General features: G+C 41.2%; 1 protein-coding gene and 1 long non-coding RNA gene across 8 annotated transcripts; one reads left to right on the forward strand and one right to left on the reverse strand.

The window, feature by feature from the left end:
- Positions 1-287: 287 nt before the first annotated feature.
- On the reverse strand, positions 288-27,935 carry LOC101173323 (NIMA-related kinase 6). 7 transcript variants are annotated; one of them, XM_020707850.3, is made up of 11 exons: positions 27,655-27,935; positions 9,504-9,593; positions 9,274-9,345; positions 9,039-9,179; positions 8,714-8,776; positions 7,689-7,799; positions 7,393-7,501; positions 5,412-5,519; positions 5,131-5,225; positions 4,404-4,517; positions 288-758 (listed from the first exon to the last, which is right to left on the reverse strand). In XM_020707850.3, exons 2-11 carry the CDS (start codon positions 9,579-9,581, stop codon positions 750-752), a joined length of 900 nt encoding a protein of 299 aa, XP_020563509.1. In that variant the 5' UTR covers positions 9,582-9,593; positions 27,655-27,935; the 3' UTR covers positions 288-749. The 7 variants fall into 7 exon arrangements, with proteins under 7 accessions (XP_020563509.1, XP_011480328.1, XP_020563507.1 ...); XM_011482026.4 differs by lacking the exon at positions 288-758 and adding an exon at positions 2,271-2,732 and having other exon boundaries at positions 27,655-27,931; XM_020707848.2 differs by lacking the exons at positions 288-758; positions 27,655-27,935 and adding exons at positions 2,271-2,732; positions 27,291-27,590.
- On the forward strand, positions 21,567-22,715 carry LOC144996618 (uncharacterized). The gene is made up of 2 exons (XR_013659523.1): positions 21,567-22,196; positions 22,497-22,715. It is a non-coding gene; the product is annotated as an uncharacterized LOC144996618 (long non-coding RNA).

Below are 27,935 nucleotides of genomic sequence, written 5' to 3' on the forward strand. Positions count from 1 at the left end.
CTACAGGTTTTTGACTTCTTGGAGCCAGCAGGTACTTCCTGTTTGGAAGGCTGGGTCCAGTTCTCATATACAGTCAATGGTTCAATCTAATGCTCAATGTTTCCCTCATGTTTTGTGGGTGGGAGGTTTCATTTTTATTTTTAAGTATTTTTTAGGTTTCATATTCTGCAGCACTTTATGCTACATAAAAACCCTGATTGATTTGATTTGGACTAATTTTGCAAGACTGACAGCTGGAAGGGGCCACCCTTTCCTTCAGTCTGAGACATCGAGTTGAGGTTTGAGGAGAAGGTTCAGCTTTTTATAGACAAGTATTCCAAACAATTTCAGCCACATAGTGTCTTCTTCTGAAGGCACAGCTGACATCAGCAACTCCCAGTCCCAGTTAAGGTCAGAGAGCAGCAGGGCTTAACATCACTTGGATCCTTTCAGGATCACTTATCTAGATTTAGATTCTAGTTTCAGGATCTCATCAGGAAAAAAACAAACATTTATGTCTTGGAAAAAAGCTTGACTTTGTGCCACAGAAATCCAGACTTAACCTCTGAACAAAGAATGAACAACTGTTTTAGATGGAAGTGAAACGTTTTCATGCATTTCAGTCGACGCCGGTGGAGGAGAATAACAGAAAAGTCAGTGGAAACAGCTCAGGATGCCAACACTTCAGAATCCTTTTGATTCAGTTACAGTAGTTTGTTGTACTGACAGTTGAACAGGTCTTTCTTGTGAAGTCAGCAGATGTTTTATATTTAAAACACCTGTAAACATCAAACACGGTTATGAACAGAAGAAAAACAGTTTCTCAGCAGTAGAACTTATTATTTCACACTAACAATTATATCTTGGTATTTAGTTTTGTTAGCTTCTGCTGCAACTTTGTCAAACATCACAGGTGTTGCCTGTTGTGTTACCCTTGCATGCAAAGGTAAACGTTGAACAAAAATGAGAAATCCCTCAGAGTCAGAGAAGCCCAGACCTTTAAGGCATCAGCCACGGTCCAGCCGATTCAGCATTAAACAAACCCAGTAGTCACAACACTTCACCTTAGTTCCTGTCAAAATAAAAGCATCATGTAACCCTTGTGCTATCCTAGGCATGTTAACGTTGGGAGTGGGGTCATCTAGACCCACTAGACAGTGCGCTGAACCTTTTTTTTTCAATGATTTGAGGAAAATAGTGGGTCTAGATGACCCAACTCCCAATGTTAAAGTGCCTAGGTTAGCACAACGGTTAAACGGGTGTAACAGGTACACCCTGCATGGTTCTCCAGTCCATCCAGGGCCACACAGAGACAAACAGCAACACACACTCCTATTTACACCCATAAGACAACAACTAAATGACCTTTAACCCTTGCGCTATCCTAGGCATGTTAACGTTGCTAGACAGAGCGCTGAACCTTTTTTCTTTAATGATTAGTGATCTTCACTGGTGTCCATGGATTCCATGAAATCCTCTTCACCTTTATCCACCTTTGTCATGGTAGGGAGAACACGTCAATGTAAGGATCGGGTCATCTGGACCCCATAGGATAGCACAAGGGATAAGGCATGCCTCTGGACTTCCAAGCAGGAGGAGAACATGCAAAACAGAAAGCTGGGATTCCAACACTTTTGGACATTTTCAGCATGTTTTTCTACCTGGATTAGGATGAATTGTCCCCACAAACATTAGGCTAAGAAAGCTTTTGCTTTCTTCACCTTTGCCAGTCGGCTCACAACTCTCCTAAGGCTACAGTCTCACATGAGTATTTATAAAAAAAGAAGAATTGTTATTGAAATCATGAAATTGTGTTGGTTTCTCTACAGGAGTTTCATGGGGAGGTAACATGGTATCCTCATTATTTCTTTAACAGAATGATAAAACATTGTTTTTAGCTTAAGTTCTTCCTGATGTTTTGTTTGTTGACTCAAACCAGCCCCACCCACCCACAGTTTCCCCCCTATTGCCTAGAGGTGAGTTTTTGTTCTGTTGAGTAACAGTATATCTGAAAGGGTGTTGTCTGTCAAATGGGAGCGTGTTTGGTTACCGGTAACTACCGTAGTTTAAAGACGCACTGAATCCTGCTTACACTCTGGAAATAAAGCTTAGCGTTTGCAGATATGTTGAATGGGGGGTCAAGCATGTTACACCTTAAAGCGGAGTTTCATCCTGTCGTTTTGGTATGCTGTGCTTTATGGTAGGATTGGATTTAGTTCAAAAGTTATCCTGAATGTAACGAATGCCAGAGGGGCTCTAGTGGAAAATCGGTTAAGGAATCAGCTTACAGATATGTTGCAGAACATTTTATTTTAAATAAAAAGGCAGCTTTGTTCACTCTTCCACAAAGATTTTAGGGATTTATTCTAAATAAGGACTTTGTCAAAAAGCAACACGCTTTTTATAAGCATTTAAACATTTTTAACAGATATTACAGTACAATAAAACAAGATAATTACTATGTTTCATAAAAAAGAAAAAAAAAAGGTTCTTCAAACCAGGGCTCTAAGGATCTGGGAGGAAGACTCCCAATGGCGTGCGTTGACTGATGACAAAGTGCACCACAGTCCGCATGTGTGGGCCATGTCAGTTTACATACTGACAGGTTCCGAACCTTCTGGTTGAGCAGGCATTTGGATCACTCAGGTGCTGGAGGTTTTCACGTGCATTTGGTTGGCGATCTGCAGCACAAAGATGATGTCTGGCCTCTGGTCAGGTTCAGAGTTGATGCACATACTGACCAGCTCCCGCAGCTGCCAAAGAAAAACGGGTTTGGTTATTCTCAGCAGCTTTACTCATTTCCTTAAGGGTGTGAGCGTTTCCTTCAAAGAAAGATAAGAACACTATTGTCTCTAGCTACGTTTACATGTGACACGCGGTCAAGATCACGCTAAACACGGGTTCTTGAACGTGCATTTACCCCAGTGTTCACACTGGACAAGTGGCCTTGTGGTACAGTGTCCGCCCTGTGACTGGAAGGTCATGAGTTCAAAACAAGGCCAAGTTTTACCCAAAAAAAATGGGACCCAATTCCTCCCTGCTTGACATTCAGCATTAAAGGGTCTGATTGGGGGGGTTAAATGGTTCCTGAGTGTGTCTGCAGCTCACCCCTCCCCCAGGGGATGGGTCAAATGCGGGGAACAAATTTCACACACCTAGGCTTGGTGTGAAAAGTTGAAATGGTGCAAATCTGGAGAATCTTACTCCATGTTTTTTCTTTCACAGCTCTAGTCCGAATTATGAAAGACTTGATGTCATAGAGTTCCAGCCGCGCACAAACTGCAATTATTAATTTCTCCTCCATTGGCACGTCATCCATACATCGCTACCAAATGAGAGTCCCTGATTGGTCAAAGTTTGACCTGGTATCAGTTCATATTCTATGGCCCCACGTTTTGTATGTAGAGCCTGAAAACGGTTGTAGAAACTTAAGTAGCGATGTGTAAATGTGAGAGTTGTGAACGCTAAAGCCTGAAACGCAAATGTGTCTGTGTTTGCATAGACTTTTCATTGGAAGTGGGCACTTGAACGCGTGCGGCTGAGCGTAGCTTTATAGTTAAAATGCAACTCCTGCTGGATTTCAATGGTATAGAAGCAAAAGAGAGGTCAGGTTTTGGATGAAGCTGGTAAGCTCCGAATTTTAGATGGTGTCTGCAAATGTTTTGACCAATGAGGACCAATCACTTCAGGACAAATGTACTTTTAGTGTGTGTTTACTACCATCATGAAAACATGAAATAGACAGAAAGATTTTAAGAAGACATCATCATATCAAGCTTACAATGTAAGTAAATCATGTTACTCTCTCAGTCATTTATTGTACAAAGATGGCAGTCCACAATGTTCCTCAGGTCACGAGGTGAGAGTCAGGTCCTGGATTGAAATTCATGTTTGCCACAATTGTTTACTACAATTTTAGAACTCACAAAACCCTTGTACTGTGATAACATTTGGGTTATAGCTCAGATTATAGTTCGAACCACAATTATCCACCCAGGAAGCAAACAGTTAACATTAGAAACAGAGCTGTCAATCAAAATGCTTCTGATAAATGTAGGAAATACATGGACAAAGTTTAAGATGTGGCCCAACACAAAACATCCCACTGATCCTTTTCAGGGTTTAAAATAACAGTAGAACACATAAACAACCATTTTTATTTAACCCTTGTGCTATCTTAGATGACCCCACCCTCACATTGACGTGTTCTCCCTACCATGACAAAGGTGGATAAAGGTGGAAAGATTTCATGTAATCCATGGACACCAGTGAAGATCACAAATCATTGAAGAAAAAAGGTTCAACGCACTGTCTAATGGGTCTAGATGACCCAACTAGACAGTGTTAAAGTGCCTAGGATGGCACAAGGGTTGAGACACAGGGAGAGTGACACGCTCATATGCTAGCTCGCTGAAATGCTTTACCTTGTCAGAGTACTGGTCAGGTGGGAGTGGAGGGTAATCACACTGCTCAATCTTTCTGCAGAGAGACAGCAGGTTCATCTTGTCCCCATAGAAGGGGCTCTGCAGTGCTGCCATCTGTAGATAATAAAGCAAGGAGGAGGAAACCAAACGTCTGTGAGCTTCTGTTGAAGAGCGCTGATGATGACGAGGCAGCAAAAATGAAAAACAATAAAAATATTTCTCACAAAGTTTCCTATCTTAGAGGGTCTATACCGCGCAAAATCAATGCATCTACATCAGCTCATGAGAACTCGCTCGTGTTCGTGGATCAGAAGGGGCTGATGCTCAGAGAGCAGGTTTTTAGAGGAATACTCTGAAATGCATGAACGGAACCATTCATGGTTCATGGTCCAGACTGCAGCAGCACGTCACACGTCCTCCTTCATCTAAGAGGTGAGTTCAAACTTTTACGGTTTGCTTTGGAAGCTCTAAATAGTCTCACCCCTCCCTCACAATAACTATTTGCAGCCGTGCAAAATTCAAAAGCCCAAAACAGAATGTGTTTGGACTTTTTGCAGTCAGTTCAGATGACAGCAAACAAAAAAAAATCTTAAGAAAGTGGAATTTAAAAAAGCTTCAGGGTTGACTCTGAGGTTTCAACGTGTCAAAGGTTTGTAAAACAAGATGTGTGAAAGCTGGAACGGTGAATGTAATCAAACCAAGCTCACACGAGGAAACATGAGCTGACCTCATATAGGAGACATCCCAAAGACCAGATATCAGACTTAAAGTTGTATCCGTTCTCGTGGATCCTTTCAGGTGACATGTAGTACGGCGTTCCCACTAAACAGACAGACACACATCAAACAATTTGACTTTGCTATTATAAATAGTTTATGCAGCAGAGAAATGCAGGTGAATCCTCACCGAAACAACTTTACCAACTGTTAAACTGGGTTTTCTTCTATTCAACAAACGGATTTGCGATGTTGTGTACGACAGTCCGCATGCCTCGCTGGAGCGGTTTACCTAAAGAATGTGCTGCCGTGGTTTTGGAGCTGAAGAAGCGCCCAAGCCCGAGGTCGCCCAGCTTCACCTCCCCTGTGGCTGTGATGAACACGTTGGCTGGCTTGATGTCTGAGTCACACAGAAAACACATCACAGATGCACCAGACAACCGTAGCAGAAAATATTGAAGTTCTGCGTCAAATATTCCGGCAGAATTCTTAAGAATTGTGGAGCCGATTTACTGAGATCCCTAAAACTGTAGCGCATCGTTGTGTCCACATGCAAATATGTCACGTGTGCTGTTTATTTAGGGTTTGCAGAGGATTCATTAAGCCTGAGCAAAGCAAGCAGACACATACTGCAGTATTTAACTCAATAGAGAGTAGAGAATCAACATGGGGAATGAATGCTGCTGGTGGTAAAAATGACATTTTCTGCATCACTCGAAGATTTGTTGGCATCTGTTATGCAAAAGATGCCCTCGGTTTCTGTGACACAAGCGCATAGGTCACTTCAATACGCACTTTGGACACTATGGATCAACCTGCATCAACGCCAGGGGTGGGCAAACTTCGGCCCGGGGGCCATATGGGGCCTATTGAACTATTTTATCTGGCCCGCCAAACTGGATTAAGTTATCCTCATGATCCTTATTAATGTTTTTTCCCTGTAATTCTGGTTTCTCCCCGTAGATGGCGCACTATAAATCTATTAACCTTCGTTTCTCTGACGTTTATGTGTTTGTCCGAGTCGGACAGTCATTTTCACCGATTATTCCAAAATCACATGAATGCAGTCTTTCTCTAAGTTTATGTTTCTCCCTGAAGGACATCAACCCATTGGTGTAATTGACACTATGAGAAAAAAGCTAAGGTCTTGAATGAAAAACTCCTAAATGCTCTGAACTAAATCCTTTGTATACATTTTCAATCAAAATTCAAGCATGTTTTCATCCAGATTTCATGTTCATTCTTGTTCTTTTACCAAAACACACCCCATCTCTATCTTCTCTTGGTCTGCTCCTTCTGTCACAAGTTAGACCCTTGTGGCCCACGAGTCAGAAAGTCTTCCCAGGCCTAATCTAGGCTGACAACTGTAAAAATGTGAAATCTCAGAAGTTAAAATTCAGAAAGACATCATTTGTTTTAAGCTTTATTCATCATTAAAATTCCATATTTACCCTGCAATCTCATGGAAGCACAAACATTTCAAAGTGGCATATAGTGTATATGTTAGTATCATTAGTCTCTGCTCGTGGCATTGTTAACATGTGGAGAAAAGACACTGACTGCAGCCAATTAGATGGAAATTTGTGCCTTTCCCATTCAGACGTGCAAATATAGATGCAAAGAGTCCTGCTTTTTGTCTAATCAATCACTCTGTGTGAGCTAAATTGGTCCATTTGTCAGAATTCCTTCCTGTTTTCACGCTCATTTCCACAAGAATCAAAGGTAAATGTGCAAAATGAGTTTATGTTTACTACTTTGGACATGTCATCCAGTTAGGAAATGATAAACAGCTTGTTTTGGGGAGTTTGCCCGCTTTCATGTAGATCTTGCATGTCATCTGATGCTGCATATTGTTGAACATGGAGCCTGAAAGAAGATCTGGCATTTAGTTTGAATCCATTGTTCTTTTTTGAGAAGGTAGTGTTGGGTTTATACTTTTGGGTTTGTAAGTTTTCAATCAATTTGTTTTGTATTCTCTAAATCAATCCTTTGGTTGGTGACATTGATCTTGATTTTCCTTGAAGCTAATTTGAGCTCCAGATCTCTGTTATTCTGCTAATTTTATTGACTTTAATTCCTGTAAACAAATCTCAAATCCTTATATTCATCTCTGTTTTCCTTTTTTTTTAATGCTTCACATAGTCAAGCTGAATGTTGATGAAACACCTTCACTTGAAAAACCAAACGTGGTGGAACTGACTTAAACGGAGACCAAAGAACAGCATGGGAATGATGAAGACAGAAAAGAACAGCAGGAGAAGCAGTGAGTTTACCGCGATGCATCACTCTGCGTGAATGCATGTGTTCCAGGGCACTGCACAGCTGCACAAAGTATTTCCAAATGGTCCTTTCAGGGATTAGTCTCCTCTTCTTCTTAAAGTACTGTGCACACAGAAAGGAAGAGAAGAGCTAAAGAGAACAAGTACTGAAAGATCACGACCAGTTTCCATCAGATTCATTCGAATAAAAACAGTCAGAGCTCCATAAACAGACATCTACAACAGGTGATGTTCTTTCTGGGGTGTCTACTTTCTGTGTTCAACATCAGAGATGCCTCAGCTTCTCTGACCTTTATCATCTGGGACAGATCTCCAGCATCTGCCAGCTCCAAAACGATGTTGAGCTCATTGTCTTCGATGAAGGAGTCCAGGTACTTGATAATGTTGGGGTGGTTCAACTGCTGCAGAGGATAAAACAGAGACTTTCAGTCTGATGCTTCTATCGGCACAAGACACTCAGCATCTGTGAGGACCAAGAGCTGCAGCCGAAGCTCAATGACATGACCAGCGTTCCCTCGGTTACGTCAAGCCAAACACGCTAAAACCCACATGAGAGACAGAGCAGGAGAAAGATAACAACTTAAGACTCAAATACCTAAAGAAAAAAAATAATATTTTAGTAGCAGAATCCTAGAATATTATTCAATTTCAACTTTTAAAAACTGATCACACTGGCAGGATTTTAATCTGGATTTAACCCAAAAACAACTATCTTCAGGGCTTTTAAAGTTAAGTTAGCAAATTTGTTTGGGTTTTTTTTTTGTTCATTTTGGGAAGCAGTAATTAACAACAGCCAAAAAAATAAAAACAAAAACATAAAAATAGAAAAAAAGCCATTACAAAAAAAACAAATTACACAAAAAAAAGAAAAAACACAAGGGCCAGATTTGACCCCGAGGGCTAAAAAGGAGGATTATGCAGTCTTGGATAATATGATTTATTTTTCAATGTTATGGATCTGTTTATTATTTGAACTACCTTTATTACGCCCACACACACATATAAACTTATGTATTTAACAGGTTCACAACTGCAATATTTGTCAGAGTTATGTGGGAAAAATACTCTGTATTTTCAGTTGTTTTTTGGGAAAATTGTTTTTTAACTTCACTCAAATACCTTTTCTTACTAGTACTTCAACTTTTAATTCAGTTTTTAAAATTATACATTACATTAAGTAAAAATTTTAACCCTCTACTAAAAAATCTATCTAAATTTAATTTTAGGATATGACTATCACCTGATTCATCATTTTCCAAAAGGAGTATAAAAATAAAAGTATTTTCTGAAAGGATATTTAGAAAGCCTTGTTTACCTTTAGAAGGTCAATCTCTTTGATGCAGTCCTGGCGAGCTTTTGCATCCATCATCTCAAAGATCTGAAATGACAAACAAATTTACAAATACATAACCTATTCATCTTTAGTGATGAAATATCAAATTGGGCAAAACTACATTAGTATCCTGTAGACACAGTAAACAAACATCTAATGAATGTTTCCATCACCTATCCTGTCTTAAGGAAAGTCTTAAGAGTCAATCCCACTTATCTGCTTCATGACTGACTGTGAAAGTGGGCTTTAAATCATCATTATTGTTCGTTTTCATGCCGGAGCTCTGAGTGATCTGAAAGGAAACTACCTGGACTTTCTTAAGAGCCACAGACTGTCGGTCCAGCAGGCGGACGGCTCTGTAGACCTCACTGAACTGACCACGTCCAATCTTCCTCTCCACGCGAAAGTTTGCCATGGAGCAGCGGAACCCGCAGCCCGTCGGATTTTTCTGTGCAGGAAAACACAAAATGCCCTTAGGCTTAAGAACGGGCACACCCGTTCAAGTGACCACTTTTAATGAAAAATCAAAATAAAACATTTACGTGTTTGAAGCTTTTGCGTTCAAAAGTCTGTTTCTGCGTCGCTACTGAAGTTTCTGCGACTGTTTTGGGGCCCTACGTAAAAAACACGCGGCCATTGAACCCACATTAGAAGTTAAACCAGGTTGACCAATCAGGGATCATTTTTAACATACAGAAAAAACACCTTCAACACCAAACTGTCCATAGTTATTGTGTTATTTGAAAAACTGTAAGAGTGTTGCATGTCCTACCTGATCCTCCGGCGGGACTGGCTCACACAGGTGATCATGGTTCTCCACCGTGGTCTGGTGGCTGTTCTGTGGCTCCATTGTAACATGCAGCTGAAACAAATGGAATGAATAAAATCACTATCAGGCTGAGGACAGAGATGAACATGTGGATAACAGACAAAAACAGCAGCTTTTATAAAGGGATTTAGAGTACAAAATGGTCTCCACACGTAACTCATATACACTATATATCCAAAAGTATTGGCTCACCTCACCTGCCTTGACTCACATATGAACTGAAGTACCATCCCATTCCTAACCCATTGAGTTCAATATGATGCCAGTCCACCTTTTGCTGCTATTACAGCTTAGACTCTTCTGGGAAGGCTGTCCACGAGGTTGAGGAGTGTTCATAGGAATTTTTCAACCATTCTTCCAAAAGTACATTGGTGAGGTCACACACTGATGTTGGTGCAGAAGGCCTGACTCTCAGTCTCTGCCCTAATTCATCCCAGAGGTGTTCTATGGGGTTCAGGTCAGGCCAGTCAAGTTCATCCACACCAGACTGTCATCCATGTCCACTCATGTTGGAAGAGAAAGGACCCGCTCCAAACTGTTCCTACAAGGTTGGGAGCATGGAATTGTCCAAGATGTTTGGATGTTTTGCACTTGGTGATGTGTGGCTTGGATGCAGCTGCTCTGCCGTGGAAACCCATTCCAAGAAGCTCTCTGCGTGCTGTACTTTGGCTAATCTGAAGGTCACATGAAGTTTAGAGCTCAGTAGCCTTTGACTGTACAGAAAGTCAGCGACCTCTTTGCACTACGTGCTTCAGCATCCGCTGACCCCTCTCCATCAGTCTACGTGGTCTAACATTTCATGGTTAAGTTGACTCTTCCATTTTGTTATGATATAGCTGACAGTTGACTGTGGAATATTTGGGAGCGAGGAAATTTCATGACGTATTGTTGCACAGGTGGAACCTTATAACAGTTTCACGCTGGAATTCTCTTAGCTCCTTAGAGTGACCCATTCTTTCACAAATGTTTGTTTAACAGTCTGCATGTCTGAGGGATTGATCTTATACACCTATGGCCAGGCCAAGAGATTAGGACACCTGATTCTGTTCATTTCCATGGGTGAGCCAATACTTTGGGTAATATAGTTTAACTACAAGGCCAATGGAATGATCTGGACTGGAAATGTGTGCTATGACAACTTAAAAGCCCCACTCCGATCATTTTTAAAATGTTTCCAGTGATCTTTGAATTATCATTATGCCGTTTTTAGTCAAAAACATGTTGTTTTCAAGGACATAGTTTCTGGAGAGTGGCAGGAGTTCAAGAAAAATGGACCTCTGGGTTGTGGGCGGGACCATTGGTGTCGAGCAAGCCCGCTCCCCCTTCCCCTCACCATTGCAAAGTGGGGTAAACAGGGAGCTTGTGGTCCGCTCAGTGTATTTTCTGTTACAAATAAGTTCCTCTTTAAATGGCATTGTTTGTCTGCTCCTGCAGTCACAACAATTTGACTTAGAAATATAATTGTAATCTTAATTTTCTTTATATATGTAGTCCATAATCATAAAAATATCACAAGAACATGTTAAAAACACCAAAAAACACACTTTCTAACAAGGTGGATGTTCAAATGATAAAGCTTGGTTTGATGTTGATGTTGTATCGTCTTCACACACACCTTAGTCATTAACTTGTAAATAAACTAAAAGTTTACACTAGGGTTATAGCACATGTGGAAATAAAGCAGCTCTGAATAATCAAGTCTAATAATCACAAACAGTTCAAGCCTGGTAAAAAGAAGCTTTTCTTTGTCAAAATCAATCAATAGAACAGCTCTGAGACTACATGGAAACTCTAAGACAATAACAAAAGCCCTGTTGTTGTTTTTTTCTAAATAGACCTTAAAGGTTCAACATACCTGCCTTAAAAGAAAACAGAATCCAGAGCAGACAATCTGAGGTCTGTGTGCTTTAAAATAGAAATTTGGTTCTGTGTAAAAACAGAAATATTAGGGTTGTAATGATTCATCGATTAACCAATGAATGAATTGACCAATAAATGAATTAACCAATGAATCGATTTATATTCATATGATCGGACCAGACCAGACCATCTGTCTGAGGCAAGTTGTTAAAGCCTTTATAAATTCATTACAAAATGAAATAATTCATTAAATCCATCTTGGAAAATACTATTTGGATTGAGGTACGGTAGGTTTATTTTACTATAACCAATGGTGTGGTATAAGGTTTTAATAATGTTCCGTTTGTATTATTTGCGATCTACACCGGGGAAAAAAAACAAGAATAGATTGCTAAAAACTGTTTGAATATTTATGTATTTTTTAAGTGACCATAGTAGAAGTGGGATAATGTCCTTCGAAGGCCATTAACCCTTACTAAATGCAATACTAAAATGCAAATGGATTGGCCATTAATCCTTGTTTACTTGTTTGTTTGTACACATATTTAATTTACATTTTTTATCTTGCAAGAATTACAAAGAATCTGGAAAACCTGACCTGAACTGTTCAGTATCAGGTATGTCTCTCTGAGTCAGTTTTGGCTAAAGACGGCCTTGATCGATTTTAGGTCAGTGAATCAGATCAAATCTGACCGTTCAAAATCAACCAATATTGACTATGAATCGTATCGTCAACCATTGAATCATTGTTCAAATGAATTATTCCACCCCTGTGAAATAGAGACATGTAGTTGTTGGACATTTAGTGTCCAGTCATGTATTGTGTACTATCTCAGATAAAGAAACTATCTCAAATAAAGAAAGAACCACAGAAATCCTACAATGATGAAAGGGGCAAGATCTGTTATCCATGATTATCCACTATAGCATGTACAACATTAGCTTATTAGCTTATTAATAGCATGTACAGCATTAGCTTATTTCCAAGTATTACAAAACCAAGTAGGAAAACTGCAAGTTGTGCAACATTAATTGATAAAATATTCTCCAATGACATTAAAAAATAAAACGGTTAATGGGTTGCTAATTAATGAAATCAGTGACCATCTTCCAGTTTTCACAGTATATGACAGTAGATATGTCAACCACAGGTTGCATTTCTCAATGGGATACAGATGAATTAAAACAGAAACCTCCATCAATGCACTTAAAGCTGAGCTACTTGAGCATCATTGGGATGTGATTTATCAAAAAGAAACTGTTGATGAGGCTTATGAGTATTTTTTGCTGATATTTGGTATGATAAACATTGTCCAGTTAAAAAGTTCAAGGAAAAAATTAAGTATTTCCATGGATTACAAAAGGATTGCAGAATGCATGTAGGAAAAAGAATACTCTTTATAAAAACTACTTAAAAAAGAGAACAAAAGAGGCAGAAATTAAATATAAAAAATACAAAAATAAGTTAACGCAGATTATAAGAACACGCAAGAAGGAATATTATGGAAAACTTTTAGAGGAAAACAAAAGTAATATCAAAAACACATGGGGCATACTTAAAACTATTCTAAGAAGGGGTAACAAGGAAGACTCCTATCCAAAGTACTTCATTAGTAAGGGTAAAGAAATAGATGTGAGGGAAGAGATTGCTAAAAGATTCAATTATTTTTTTGTAAACGTGGGACCTGAATTAGAAAAACAAATCCCGGATCCAGAAACATTTGGAAAGGATGTGCAAATATTAATTGACAGAAATCCCAGTTCAATGGTTCTTAACCCAGTAACTGAAAATGAAATATTAAAGACAGTGAGAGGAATGAAGGGTAAAGTCTCTACTGATGTTAATGGCATTGATATGGCTTTGGTGAAAACAATAATCAGTGGAATTCTGAAAACATTAGAATATATTTTTAATTTATCATTCTTAACAGGTCCAAAAGTTATACCACTGTACAAAACGAATCATACACAAAGTCAATTAGCTTGAGCACACAAATAAATTATTCATAGAATCAAAATTACTCAAATTCTACGATCTAGTAGAGTATTGTACCGCTCAAATAATATTTAAGGCCGAAAACTATTTATTACCGACGAATATCCAAAGGTTATAAATAACCTTTATTAAAAGAGAGGAAAAATACAATTTTAGGGGAAAAATTTTTTTTTTCTCATTCATGAAGCACGTACAAATAAAAAGAGATTGTGTTTCAATTTGTGGGCTGAAGTTGTGGAACAGAACCAGTAAATGCTTGAAAAAATGTCCAAACATAAAATAATTTAAGTATAAATACAGAAATATGATCATGCATAAATATGTACAAATACAAAAAAATACAGAAAGTCAGCATTTGTAAATCTGCATACTTTGAGAATGTTTTGTTATTCATTTGCATGTTTTTTGGAAATGAGAATTACATGTGCAGCTGTAACCAAATATACACTTGGGTAGGGCACTGGACTTTGATGGTGGGAGTACTGGGTTTAGTTAGAAAAGTAAGGACTTAAGGTAAAGGGGGTGAGAGTTTATAAGATTTTTCTTCTTCTCACTCCCTTTTGGACTTGTGTTTATATAATTTTGTCTTGTTTTATGTAATTTTCTTGTTTTTTTTTATAATTTTTGTCTCGTTTTGTCTTTTGTTATTTTAAACTTGTTTTCACTTGTCCAAAATAAAAAGGTTACTACTACTACTACTACTACTGGCAAGAAATACTGTCTGGACTATTCCCCTCCTCATATTTGCTCTGCTGTCCTCCTCATCACATGAACATGTTCACCCAGTTGTTACTCTGCTCACCACTGTTTCTCTGTCAGAAGATTGTTATTTCTCTGCAGTCCTCCATCTTTCCTGCAACTTCTTTGACCATCGTCTGCCCTGGATTCACCCCGTCTGAACTTCTGCGAGTCCAGCGAGGAAACCCTGACTGGAGGGTTAGAACGGTTGAAAGAGGAGGTCTTCCTCTGCTCATTCTGGAACCAACCACCCCCGTAACACTTTTTTGCCTCAGCCGGTTGCCCAGCAGTCAGAGCTGCTAAAAATCTGCTCAGTGCCGCCCCCTTCTGTGTGGAGGATCTGGACTCATGTCTGCCTTGTCTTCTGCCTTGTGTGTCATTCAGAAAAGGCTTAATACACATTTGGTCTTCCTGCTATCTGGTGTTTTTGCATTTTAGAGAGTAAGCTTTTCCTAAGCTGCTAGCATATTGAGTTTTTTTTTTCTTTTGTGCAAAAGGTTAGGGTTGCACATTCCTTGCTGATGAATAGAAGGTTTGAGTAACAGACGAGAGACTTGAGTGAGAGAACAGTATGTCCCTACAGTGAAACTGTCACAAAGATTTGTAATGTCTTCCTCTAGGCTTTATTTAAACTTGCAGAGTTTCTGAAGGAATGACTCATTGGATGAAAACTTGTTTCTGTTTTTACCTAGAAACTATGCCAACACTGCCCAAAAATGGCATCTTCCTCCCATCAAAAAGAGTCTATCTGTTCTGTTCTGTTTTGTCCTGTTCTGTTAATATGTTGAAAAATAATAAATATATAATAAGAAAAAAAAAAGCTGCGTCAGTTTCACGAACCTGATGGGGAAAAAAGGCTGTTAAACACAACCATCATTGTTCCCTAATGCCTGTTCCATGAGTCAGTTTGAAGTATCCTACTCAGTAAGCATACTCACTTTTCAATATTCTGTCCTGTGAAAAATGTATTCAGTTGGACCTCAAGATGCTTCAAACCTGCCAGGCTGTAATAAAGGATTGTGCTGACCTGTAACTAAGTACAGGAGAAGAGGGCATATAGACTAGTGTTTATCATCAACGGCCTAGATAAAAAAAACACAATAAGCACAGGTTCCTGCAGATTGGGACATATACAGACAAAACAGAAACCCTCCATTTTTTACAGTTATTTAAATGTGAGATTTCTGATGACTGATGAAAATGTAAAGGCATATTTTTCTGCTGTCATGGAGTCACATTTATGTAAAGACACACACTAATGTAAATGTTTTTTTTAGTGTTTTTCACATGTTCTTCTGGTATCTTTCTTATGATGAAGGACATTTATGAAGAAAATTAAGTTCATTTCAATTTCTGTGTTCAAGTTATTTGGAATCACGAGCAGGGGCGCAACCTGCAATCCATGGCTTGGGGGGTGGTCTCCTTGCCTGTGCTGGGGGGGGTTGGCAGGGGGCCCTGCTCGGGGGGGGGGGGGGGGGGGGGGGGGGGGGGGGGGGGGCTGCCCATCTACACCTGGGGCTGGGATCACTCCTTCCCTGGCTCCGGGACGGGGCAGGGCAAACCTCTTGGGGCCCGAGGTCGCTCTGGGTGACACCTGCTCGGGCTGCGGGGTCTGGGGGGGGTGCGGGGCAGGGGCTTGTTGGCCCTGTCCTTTGGGGGGCTTCCTGGGGGAGCGGGAGGGCCCACCATCGGTACGGGACCTTGGTGGCTTGACAGGTCGGAGTCTCCGCTGAGGCAATCGTAGGTCGCATCAGCTGATTGGCTGCCTCGGTCCCTGACCAGAGCTATCCCAGGGGTGGCGCCTGGGGGCGGGGGCCTGGGCTGGCTCTGGGGGGGGGGGGCACCTTCTGCTTCCTCTCTCTCTGTTTGGGGTGGGTGGTGTGGGGCCTGGGGTGTCGGCGCATCGGGGGATGGGTCCCCCTTGGCTGGGGGGACCTGGGCCCTATGCTGGGGGACGGCTGTTTGACCACCGGGGGACAGTCTATTAGCAGTCCCCGAATTACCCCCTTTCTCATATAATCTCATATTGGGGCGATGGGGGTGGGGGGTTTAGCCTGCGTGCATCTTGGGGGGAGGAGCTACTTGGCAGTGGTCCGCCTTACGATGGTTGCTGTATGGAATGGGCCCCCCCTCTCTCGGTTTTATTTGCACCTTAGACATGTAGGGCCCTTGGTAGGGGGGGTGCTTGGACATCACTACCAGCAAGCAGCAGATGTCCTTTTAGAGCCCTACCCGCCAATTTTAACTGCACCTTAGACATTTAGGGGCCCTTGGTGGGGAAGGTGATGGGACATCACTGTGAGTAATCAGGAGATGTCCCCTCAGTGCCCTACCCGCCAATTTTAACTGCACCCCCTTAGTACACACACCCTTTACTCCTCCAAATATACATTCCAACATAAACACACATATATGCACACACACCCTCACAAACACACACGCATTTCGCAAGGAAGGTGGGACCTTGGACCATCTGTCCCCTACCCCATCCCTGGTAGGGGGTAATGGGCCCTTGGCAACTGTGGCCGCGTCCCCTGGATGTTGGTTTTCTGGGCCCGGCAGTGCTCTCTCCATGCAGGGAGAGGGATCCCTGAGCTCTCTGGCAAGGCCAAGAGCCAGGGAATCACATTACACCTGAGCCGGGGGTGTCCGTATCCCTGTGGTGTGGGTTCTGGTCCTTGTCCCTGAGTGCTGGGCCTCGCCAAATTTCCAACGGTGGCCGAGTCTGGTCGGGCCAAGTTTACAACACCCCTTGTGGGCTCGCTTTTCTCCTGGGTCCCCTCCTCCTGTATTGTGTGCATGTTGACATGTGGACATTTTTGCAGCCAACAGGTGTGTTTATAACATTTGAGTGTGTGTGTGGACAGGCCCCGCCCCTTCTAGATTTGTATTACATCTGAACCTCACCGAAATGATAAAAATCCAGCAACTTGTTGCTTTATGCTGCTTCATGATTTTACCCCCCCCCCCCCTTTATGATCCCCCTCCTATCCCCCCCTCTCTAACATCCCTCTCTCTTCTTCCCTCCTTTCCTTTTCCGTCCGGTCCAACACAAAAGATTTTCAAATACGATTAAAATGAATAAAGTTTGGCATCGATTACAAAAGGGGTTTATTCAGACATACCTCTGGTTTGTCCGAAAATTCATAACCCCTGTTGTTAAAGTAAAATATGTCCAACACAAGAGGCCTTCAGCTCTCATCTGTTGTTTGCCCAGTTGTTGGACAGGACAAGTTAAAAAAAATAAAAATAAAAAAAATAAGAATTCTTGGTTAAGACCATTTCTCTTACCCTATTGATAGATTTTTGCTTACTTTAAAGAAAATCTGCCAACGGGGTAAACATTTTTTTACTTATGTCTGAGGAGCCTGTTTTTGCAGTGTATCTTAGACATTATCTGCATAATGTTTGCCTAGCTTTCTGCTCTGATGACTGGTACATCCTGTTTGTCTCATAACAACTGCTGACAGAGACATATCAACCTCCCTTTATGTCGATAAAAGATGCACTCCCAGGACTTCCTCTCAGCACGTTTACTGTGTTTCATATGGAGAACACTCTAAGAAGGAAGCCTCCAAAACCAAAGCCTTTAATTATTTTTAAATAGGAGGATTACTGGCTAGCTCTTGAGCCATGTAACCCCATTTCTAAAGCTATAATATGCGGTCAGCTGGAGCTGCATTTAGGTGCTACCCATCGTCCAGGTAAACATGGTGCTCTGGTGGCCTTTGTGCACTGCAGATCTGATCAGCAATAACTCTGCACTGTGAGAAAATCCATGCATAGTTTCTTCATCTTGGCTGCAGCATGAGGCAAGTCGACAGTTTGGAGCTCAGTTTTGAATTTTGCAACAGTTGTTTCTGCCAGTTGCCTGACTCATTTGTTTTCTACTCACTTTGAAAAAGTCAAGAGCCTTTTTTAAGGTTGTCTTTGTGAATTTTGTCCTTTTGTCATCCCAAAATGCTCGTGATTAACACTACAGTTAGCACACAACTTAAGTTTGATCGAATAAAAAAATCTAACATCTAGAATAATGCTGCAGGATGTTAGGCGAAACAAACGGTGACAAAAATGAGCTAAAGAGTTACTGATGTAATAATTGCTAAACAAGTTACCTAGAGGTGACTTTTTCAGGAAACAGCAATCCACTCAAGTGGTTCTATTGGCCTCTATAAGCTTTTTAGGCTAGGATGGACACAGTGATAAAAACTGCTTTTAAAAGATTCGTAGCGATGTAGAGTTTTGAATGTGGAAGCCCACAACACGCACTTAAATTCTATCATCCAAACAAAAGGAGTTTTCCGTACAATTTGTGTCAGATGAACACAGAACCCTGATCATTTTGTTCTTATCTTTGTCTTCAGACATATTCAAACTCAGAGATTTTCCTCTGCTGAAAGTTTCTTTCTTCCTGCATCATGGCTCTCTGCTATGAATGGGTTGTGTCAGCTTTGCTGAAGAAAGCCGGGTTAAACCACAGGCTTTGACACACCATCACGCACCACCACAATTCCTGGATTTTTCCCATGTCTCCATGATTACTCCAAAGCCGCTCTATAATCTTGAAAACAGAAACACCCACGTCAACAAAGTAAGAAACAGAAACAGACCCGGACCCAGATCCCAACTTGATGCAAATTGAATACAGTGGCTGCCTCTATTTTGAATGGTGCCGCTGTCGTTGCAACCAACACATTCTCACTCCGAACTCATCACATCCGGATGTATTTTCGGGGGCCCCTCCGCATGACTTTTTGGGTGTCCCCAACTTGTCGTTTTTCGACGTGCTGCCTCTTCCCATTAAATCAAAAGATCCCCAACCCTTAGGGTGCAAACCAGTACCGGTCCGCAGTCCGAGGGCCGCTTGGTACCGGGCCGCAGACAGGAATAAAATGCATTTGCTAACTTTGAGTCTTTCTGTTTTTCTATTTTCTGATTTAGAAGGAAATTTTTATTTTGGAAAACTACCGGATTCTTTTTACCACATCCGCCTGTCTCGCGCGTCACGTGACATAAAGCGGCTGCTATTGCTAGCTAAGTTATGACCCCAAAGCCAAAAGTTAACAAAAGCCACACAAAAAGACGTGTTTGGAAAGTTTCTTTGGGAAGAAATGAGCCAGTGAGGAAACTGAAGAAGAACCTTTAACTTCAAAAGAAAGATAAATCTGTTGTTTACAGACAAAACCAGGAGTCTTCCTCGACGAATGGATTTATGGAGACAGTTGTTTCCACCAACCAAGTCAATCTGCATAATATGCAGCGACTGACTCTCCAATGTTTCATATAATCTCACAATAAAAAAGATACAGACACCATGGATTAATAGTTATGTTGTTTTTTGAAATACAAGTTTTACCATGGTTTTATTTTACTTTATTTATCCACCACACCTTAAAAATTGGAGCCTCCACTTTGACATGAAGGGAAAATCTTCATCACAAAGTCTTCAGTTTAAACCAGCTTCAAATATTTGGCAGAGAATGAAAATTCAATCAAACAACGATGCCGAGCTGCTGAAGATGTTTCTGAACTGAGGAAACTTGTAAAAGAGACATTTAGGAATGTTTCCTACAGAAAGGCTGAATTCAGCAGGAATATTCCAGCTTTGAAAGGAAACCCTGATGGACTGAAAAACTTCAAACATTTGTTCAAATGTTTATTCTTGTTTGGTTTGTGGAAGAAGCTAATGAGGACTCATAGATCCTCCTGTTATATAGTTTTCTTGATGATGTCGGCAGTTGTCCTGGTAGTGTTCCTGTTGTGCGTTTGAGTGTGGCGCACAGTTCCATGTGTTTTACTTGATGTGACATTAAATACTGTCAAAAAGTTTTAAATTGTACTGAATCAATTTGAAGTGAGAGTTGGAACTTAATTACATGCAGATCATCGGCTACTTAAAAATATATCACACTGAATATTAAGACATAATTTTTTTCCAGACCCTAACTTCAAGAATATTTTTCAAACTGGACCTCTTTAAATTTTAGCGTAAACAATGCACCAGGGGATACATACAGGAATACTGCCCACAAAGCGGTAGCGGACATGCCACTCTACTCATTAGATGTGAAAAAGAAAAAAGTACATGTTTGTCATACAAGGAGGATAACGAAACAAAAACAGCTAAGCTAACTGGGAGCGAAAGAAAGCTTACTGGCAGCCGACCGTTGCTGCAGTGAAAAAGATTAAACAAAGAAAGAAAGAAACGCCAGAAGGATCAAAATGCCAAACTTTCTTTCTTGCTTTCTTTTTAACTATCCACCAGTTATCCTTCTTTGGCTCCAAGTTAGCTTTCTGATTTTGTTATTTTCCATCCCTTTTCTTGACCCACTCTATCCAACTAATAAGAGGGATGTCTGCTGCTCGTTTTCCCCACCACTTCCGGGTCCGATGCATTGTTTATACGATCAGCTGTTTTCGCCTGGCAACAACAAATCCGGCACGGCAGTGCTGTTATAATCTGTTGGGTTTTTTTATTCAACAGAGCTAAGCTATGGTAACGAGATCATTTCCCTTCTAGGAGATCAATGGCGTTCTAAAAAGTTGAATTCTGTTTTGGTTTAATAAATGAGGCTCAGATCGTATGCTCGTTCAGTTGAACCAATGTTTCGGGACTCGATGTATATCCCTGTCCTGTGACGTATTTTGACAGTTTTCGTATTCAAGGAAAGCAAGAGTCGTATTAAAATGGACATGTCAAATGTAAAACTAAATGTTTTGGACATATTTTTTATTTTAAGTTTTTATTTTAAGTAACAATTTGTGCACAATTTTTTATTTATGCATAGGTTTCTTATTGACAGTTATCTTCCTGCATATAATTTCATAAAACCTTCTCATAGCTGACCTAGAGTTAGTCAGCAGACGGATCTATGCAATACCAATGAACAAAGCAGTGATCTGAATGTGATTCCTACATCTTAGGAGTAAAACTTTCCAAATCCTGGACAGCAGAGCTTCTCAAAAACAGCGATGCCATTCGTTCATCTTCTAAACCCACTTTATCTCTTTTGGGGTCAAGGGTTGCTGGAGCCTATCTCAGCTATTAATGGGTGAGAGGAGGGTAGACTCTGGATGCTTCGTCAGTCCATCAACAGGCCACACAGAGACAGACAGTGACTAACGTCCACATTCACAAACTTGGCATGATTATGATTGAAAAAGATTAAACCTATGAATAATGTTTTTGGACTGTGAAAGGAAACAGAAAGCCCACACGTGCATAAAGAGGCCATGCAAACTCTAATTAGAAGGGAATCCTGCTGGAATTTGAACCAGGAACATCTCACAGAAAGGTGAAAGTGCTCATTGCTACACCACCGTGCAGCCAGGACTCTGCAGCCATTGCTTCATGCACAACGTGGATCACACCCACAGACCACACAGTACACACTAAAAGCCTGCAAACATGGATAAGACACTGCTGCAGATTGTGCAGCCAACTCAGGCCTGTTTACATTCCAACAGGATCCTGTCACTTTTTGCACCGCTGGGCACTCGTGCACCCTATTAAATAAACAAATACATCGTATTTCAAAGTCATATTGCAATTACTTTCAAGTTTAGACATGATGCCAGTGTACTGCTCAGCTCAAAAAGTGACAGAGCTAAAGATGGTGTTGCAAAAGCTTCCTGTGATGACAAAACGGCAGACAGAAAGAAAAGGAAGCTCTAAAATCACTCAGCTATGTTGAAATCATGCCAGCATTTCTTCAGTCAATTAACCTAAGCTAAAATCGTATATGTTTATTAGTTTAAACATAGCCAAGTAGTGTGCAAAGCAGCTAAATACATATGTCTGTTGAAAAACAAATTTCACTATTTGTTATTGTGATTAATATGATAAATAAGTTGTTTAAGTAAGTGTTTTTAAAAATAGAGACATTAAATATGGGTCATGGTGCCTCTGTCAGCTCTCCTCCCCCTTCCCTCTCTGCTTGGCTCCTGATTCATCTCAGCTGTGTCCACTCACCTCATCACCCACCAGACCTTCATAAGGAGATCCAGAACCAGCTTTCATCGCCAGTTCGTTGCCCCAGATGGTGCATAGTCTGATCTCATGTTTTCTAGTGCATGTGTTTTCTAGTGCATGTGTTTTCTAGTGCATGTGTTTTCTAGTGCATGTGTTTTCTAGTGCATGTGTTTTCTAGTGCATGTGTTTTCTAGTGCATGTGTTTTCTAGTGCATGTGTTTTCTAGTGCATGTGTTTTCTAGTGCATGTGTTTTCTAGTGCATGTGTTTTCTAGTGCATGTGTTTTCTAGTGCATGTGTTCTCTAGTCCATGTGTTCTCTAGTCCATGTGTTCTAGTTCTCGTCTAACGTTTTTTATGCCTTGCCTTCAGGACTTTCATATCATGAGTGGACACCTGAGTCTCCTGTTTACCCAAACCGGGGAACCTCACAGAATTCAAAGAACCCCCAAGCCACGCCACGAGCCAACTCTGACCTCCAGCCACGCCACGAGCCATAGCTACCTCCAGCGACATCACCTGTTGCTCTCCAGCCACGCCAAGATCTCAAGCAACTCACAATAATATTAAAACAATTACTCATCATCTTAATCACCTATGTTTTCCTTCCGGGTTCCGGCGCCTGGGTCTGCCTCGCCTAGCATGTCATGACAATATGACTGTTTTTATTCTTGTCAGGTGCTGCATGTGTGGAGGTCAACACCTTTACCTCACAGTAGGAAGTTAATAGTTCAAATCCAGGCTAGGCCTTATGGAGGTAAACATGTTGCTTTGTGTGCTGTGTCAAACATGCATGACAAAATCACACACAAAGTCACATATGCAAAGGGGCACGTATAATTTTAAAGTCTGGCACATGCCTTATTTTGTTGTCTTATTCTACATATTTTGAGCAAACACTATTCTCTGGACACAGATGCAAATCTCTGTCCATGTCAGGCGAAAATGCTTTCTACATCGAGAAAAACGTTTTGCAATAAATGTTACCCCAAGAGTTTCTGAATGTCGACATATGAACTATGCACGGGGGACATCTGAATTCTAAAAGTAAAGCCTTTCTGTCTGGTCACGGTAAAGAGAAAACACTCCACCTAAAGATCCACCCACCTGCCAGTAAAAAACAAACACCACATTTTACACACTTAATTGCTTCTCTAAAAGGGTAATTTCCTTCAAAAACAGTGCCAATGCGCCGCACTGACCTCTAATCCCGACTGCAGCAGTAAAGGAAAGCAATATATTTGCTGATCGATACGATGGGTTAAATAAAGCATCAGTTCAGAGTAGGCCTGCACGATTAACCGCAAATTCATCGCCATCGCGGTATCGGTGCCAATGCGGTATGCATACCACAAGAGGAAGCATAAATGGCAATAAGTGTTCTCTTAATATGGTTACACAAATGCTAAACAATCTCTTTGTAGTTTGAAGTAACGAATCAAATAAAGCTCTTCGTGCCATTGACCAATTAACTGGAGCCCTATAGTATGAGAAAAAAAATTTTTTTTTACAGACATGTGACCAAACAAGACCTGCAATGGCTGAAAACAACACCTCAGAGGATGTTCTCATGGCGGAAAAAAAAAGCATGTCAGTTATTTGGAGATACTTTGGTTTCAGGACAGACGACATTCTCCAAACACAGGTACAATGCAAAGCATGCCGAAACACCTGTGGCAACCAACCGAGGAAACACCAGCAATCTCCATCATCACCTTCAATACAAGTGGGTGCAAGTAGGTCCCCTTGTGAAAAATCTCCAAGTGTCACAAAGAAATAACAGAGGCAATTTCACACTTTTTGGCAAAGGACATGATGCCCATAAATACAGTGAGCCGACAGGGCTTTGTCAATTTAATAAACAAAATGGACTGGAGATTTCAAATCCCGTCATGTAATTAGTTTTCACAATTAGCCATTCCACAAATGTACGAGACGTGCCGCTGGACAGTTACGCTGAAATTGAGCCAGGCTGGATTTTTTGCAAGGACCACAGACCAGTGGTCAAGCCGCACGACTGAACCATATTTGAGTTTTACTGTGCAGTTTCTCACGCATTACACCCCCTGCAAGACTTTACAGATGCACTGTCAGGTGAAATTATGTTAGTGTTTCATATGTGAAACCAGTCCTCTATCTGATGAAGACATCCGTGCTCGCAGAGAAGGAAGTGGACAGAGATTTGACAAAATCAATCAAGAAAAAAATCTTTGACTATTTGATTACAAAATGTGAAAATCCAGCTACCCAAGAACTTCTGGACATGGTGGGTTTCATGGATCCCAGATTCAAAGCCAACTATATCAGCACTGATCAAGTCTGGAACATTAAGACCAGGGTGGTGTCAGAAATGGAAGCAATGGCACAAAAAGTTTTTCACACATTCCTTTTTTTTTCTCAAGAAATGTTTATTTTGTCCAAAAGTTTTTTTTCTCACATTTTGTTTTTCGTTCTAGGAGAGAACCTCCACGGATGCAGAAGCCCAGACCAATGATCCACCCAGTGCTCCGCTGAAAAAGGCAAAAAAGTCACTGGGGGGGGTTCTTTAAGACAAGCCCACTCAGCTCATCTGTTGCGCAACTGTCACAAGCTGTAGAAGCTGAGCTTAATAGCTACATGCTGTCTGCACCCCTAGACAGTGAAGAAGACCCCTTAGCATGGTGGAAACTCCACCAAATTAAATTCCCACAGCTGAGCAAGATTGCAAGGAAGTACCTCTGCATCCTGCAAGCAGCTCACCATCAGAGAGACTTTTCAGTACATCAGGAAACATAGTAACATGTCAGCAAACATGTTTGAAACCATCAAAAGTAAACATGTTGGTTTTCCTTCCAAAGAACTTGCCTTAGTGAAACATACTGATAGTGTTCTTTATTGTTATCAGTATGTCACATGTGTGTTTTTGGGCCTCTTATCTTTTTCTTCTTTGTTCATCTAAGTTTTGGCCAGAACTAAAGTTCTTACTTTTTCCTTCTTTTTGAAGAAAAAAGGGCATCTTTATTTCCTCTTAATCATTCATCTTAGTTTTGGAAAGTACTGTTAAATATTTGTCTTCTTTTAGAAATTATTTGCACTTTAAGTTTTGTTGAATTATTTAAATAAAACTATCACAGTGAAATGGAAACGCATTTGTATTTTTGCTTTGCTATTTGTCCATTTATCGCAAGTCATACCGTCATCGCCGTTTCAAACACTGATATCGCATATCGCAGATTTTTCTCATATCGTGCAGGCCTAGCTCAGAGACAAAGTTCTCCTCTTCCCGCTTGTTTTTGTCCAGATGATGAAGCTAAAGGTTGTTTTAAAGAAGCCGTGCAGTGATAAAGAAGATTTAAGATAGGAACTTCTTTCTGGGGCGTGCGGACATCACTGTGCGTTATCCCTCTTACTGCAAACCCAGCAGCCAATCAGAATCGAGTATTCACCCGGACCATAGGGTTGGGCGATGTCCCTTAAATTGGCCGTTGACGATGTTTATTTCCCAATCCGCGATGATCCAGTATAAACTGAGGGAAGTGACTTTAACAAAAAAAGTAACAAACAAAATAGAAGAGAAGTAGTCCGCTCCCGCACTTCCGGGGGAGTGCGGACTTAAAGCTTTGTGTTTGATGGGAAGGGGGGGGGGGGGGGGGTACATGAGCGGTATGTGTGGGAGATTTAAGACTGCGATCCGTCCCGCAGCTCTAGGGGTACAAGCAACCGAACTCAGAACCGGGTCTAAAAGTGTGTCTGAGCACAGCTCGGATCGTCAGCACACACAGCGGTTTGAGCATCAAAGCAGAAATGTCGCTCAGTCCTTAGAAAACATTCAAACAATCACGTGGATTTGTGTTTCCAGTCGTGTCCCGACTAAATAAAGGCTGATGTTATTCTTACATGTTTACGTGCAGCCAGCAAGCAGCACCATCCAAAGCTAATGTTGTTAGCCCGTGTTAGCATACTAATCCTGGCTTCGTTCAGAAAAAGCACTGACCACACGGATTAAAATTCAAATGATGAGCGAACAGGTGTTTCATAATAACCGTAACATTATTAAAAGCACGTTTAGAAGATCATCTCGTATTTTACCGAGCTGACATGTCAATGTATATAGCCGCTCGGCGCTGTTTAACATTGTTTTGTATTGAATTGTTACATACAATAAAGTTTGAAAAAAAAAAAAGCCGCTCGGCGGAGTTTATATCCTTCCGTTTTTCAAACCCTACTGCGCATGTGCGAATGATTTATTCCGACGGAAAGTGTGACCTTAGTGAACGTTTTTATATTCTAAAAACATTTTTCTGGAACCATGTACACGGTTGGATTCTAATCCGACCATTGATCCCATCAAGATATTTTGTACATGTAACCGCGGCTTATGGTGTCGACGCGCAACGTGGCGGGGGCGTGGCATCACGATGGTGGTCTCTCCATCGGGATGTCAGTCACCCATCACGATGGACGATGATATCGCACAACCCTACCGGACCATGGTATAATTCTGGATATGTTTACTGATATCTAAGTGATTTTGAGAGCTATATGGCGCTCTGTCAAAATGTCACTATGTTTTTTAGGACTTGCAAAAAAGGCTGGGTGTTATTGTAAAAAAAACTAACGTGGCTAACGTGCAGCGGTGTCAGTTAGTTAGCGTAGATCATTTCAGATCAAACCTGTTAAATACTTGTTATATAACAAAATCTGTATAAATTGACACTTTAGCTTACTGTACGTAAAAAAGATTAGTGAAAATAAAAAATAAATAAACCTCACATGTAGCTTATACCAACAAGATGCATTTTTTTTGTCCATTTTCATTCATAGACAGCCATGTTTTGATTTACCGTATACTGGTCTGCTATAGTTTAACGCATTTAGAATATTTGATTCAAGGCTGATGTTTTTCTCAAGTGCGACCGCCCAGCACAAACAGCGATGGAAAATCATCTTCATTAATTCGTGCAGCCAAGATGTGCACTGCTGCATTTGCCCGCATGTATTTTAAGTGCATCCAAGGTTGTTGGCCGCACATATTTAAAATGAAACTTATCTGTCACACAGTAGCTGTGAGAAATGTTTTTTCTGCATCATTTGATCCGTCCCCTGGAGGACGCTGAGCTGCAGAAACACAGCCGCGCTCAGGAACTATTTGGTGGTTTAACCCGAAACCCCAACCATAATACTAACCTTAAGACTTGGGGCCGAGAAAAAAGGTCAGGGCTGGCCCCACGAATTCTGAACATGATGTACGGATGGACACTGTCTTGATTTTTTTTTTTTTTTTATTCACCGGTTTTGACACATCCAGCTTTCCATACATTTGCAGCAGATGGGGGGACTTCTTGCTGGTCTTTCCGTCCCCGGTCCTGTCACAAACGTCGTTTCTACATGGTGGTTGACGCCCCGAACCGAGAGTTCTGGGTCTCCGGAACGAGCAAATGAGCGCGAGGCGTCTCAGAGCCACACGCGTGGAAACTCACGGTCAGCTCGCCGTCCAAACGCAGAGTAGTTCAGCAAACACGTCACGCAAAGAGTGCGTCTGAAGCCCTACCTCAGGAAGAATTTGGATCTGCGGCCGCTCTCATTTCGTGTTCCGTCGCTCTTGGTCCGCTCATTTATTCCCCAGAACCTCCTCCTCCTGCTGCTGTTCAGCTGCTGCCGCCACGCGCGGTTGATTTCTCTGCCGTTCAGATTCAGAACACGTGACAACCTTTTTTCGCAGCTCGTGGGTTCCCGCGGCGTGGCAGCATTGGGTTAGAAACAACCCCCCCAACGTACCTGAGCAGGTACCGCAGATGCCACATGTTTCCAGGACGGATTCCTCCCACGTGG

This window comes from Oryzias latipes, chromosome 12 (genome assembly GCF_053564925.1).
Source record: "Oryzias latipes strain Hd-rR chromosome 12, Olatipes_Hd-rR_3.1".
Lineage (NCBI taxonomy): Eukaryota > Metazoa > Chordata > Actinopteri > Beloniformes > Adrianichthyidae > Oryzias > Oryzias latipes.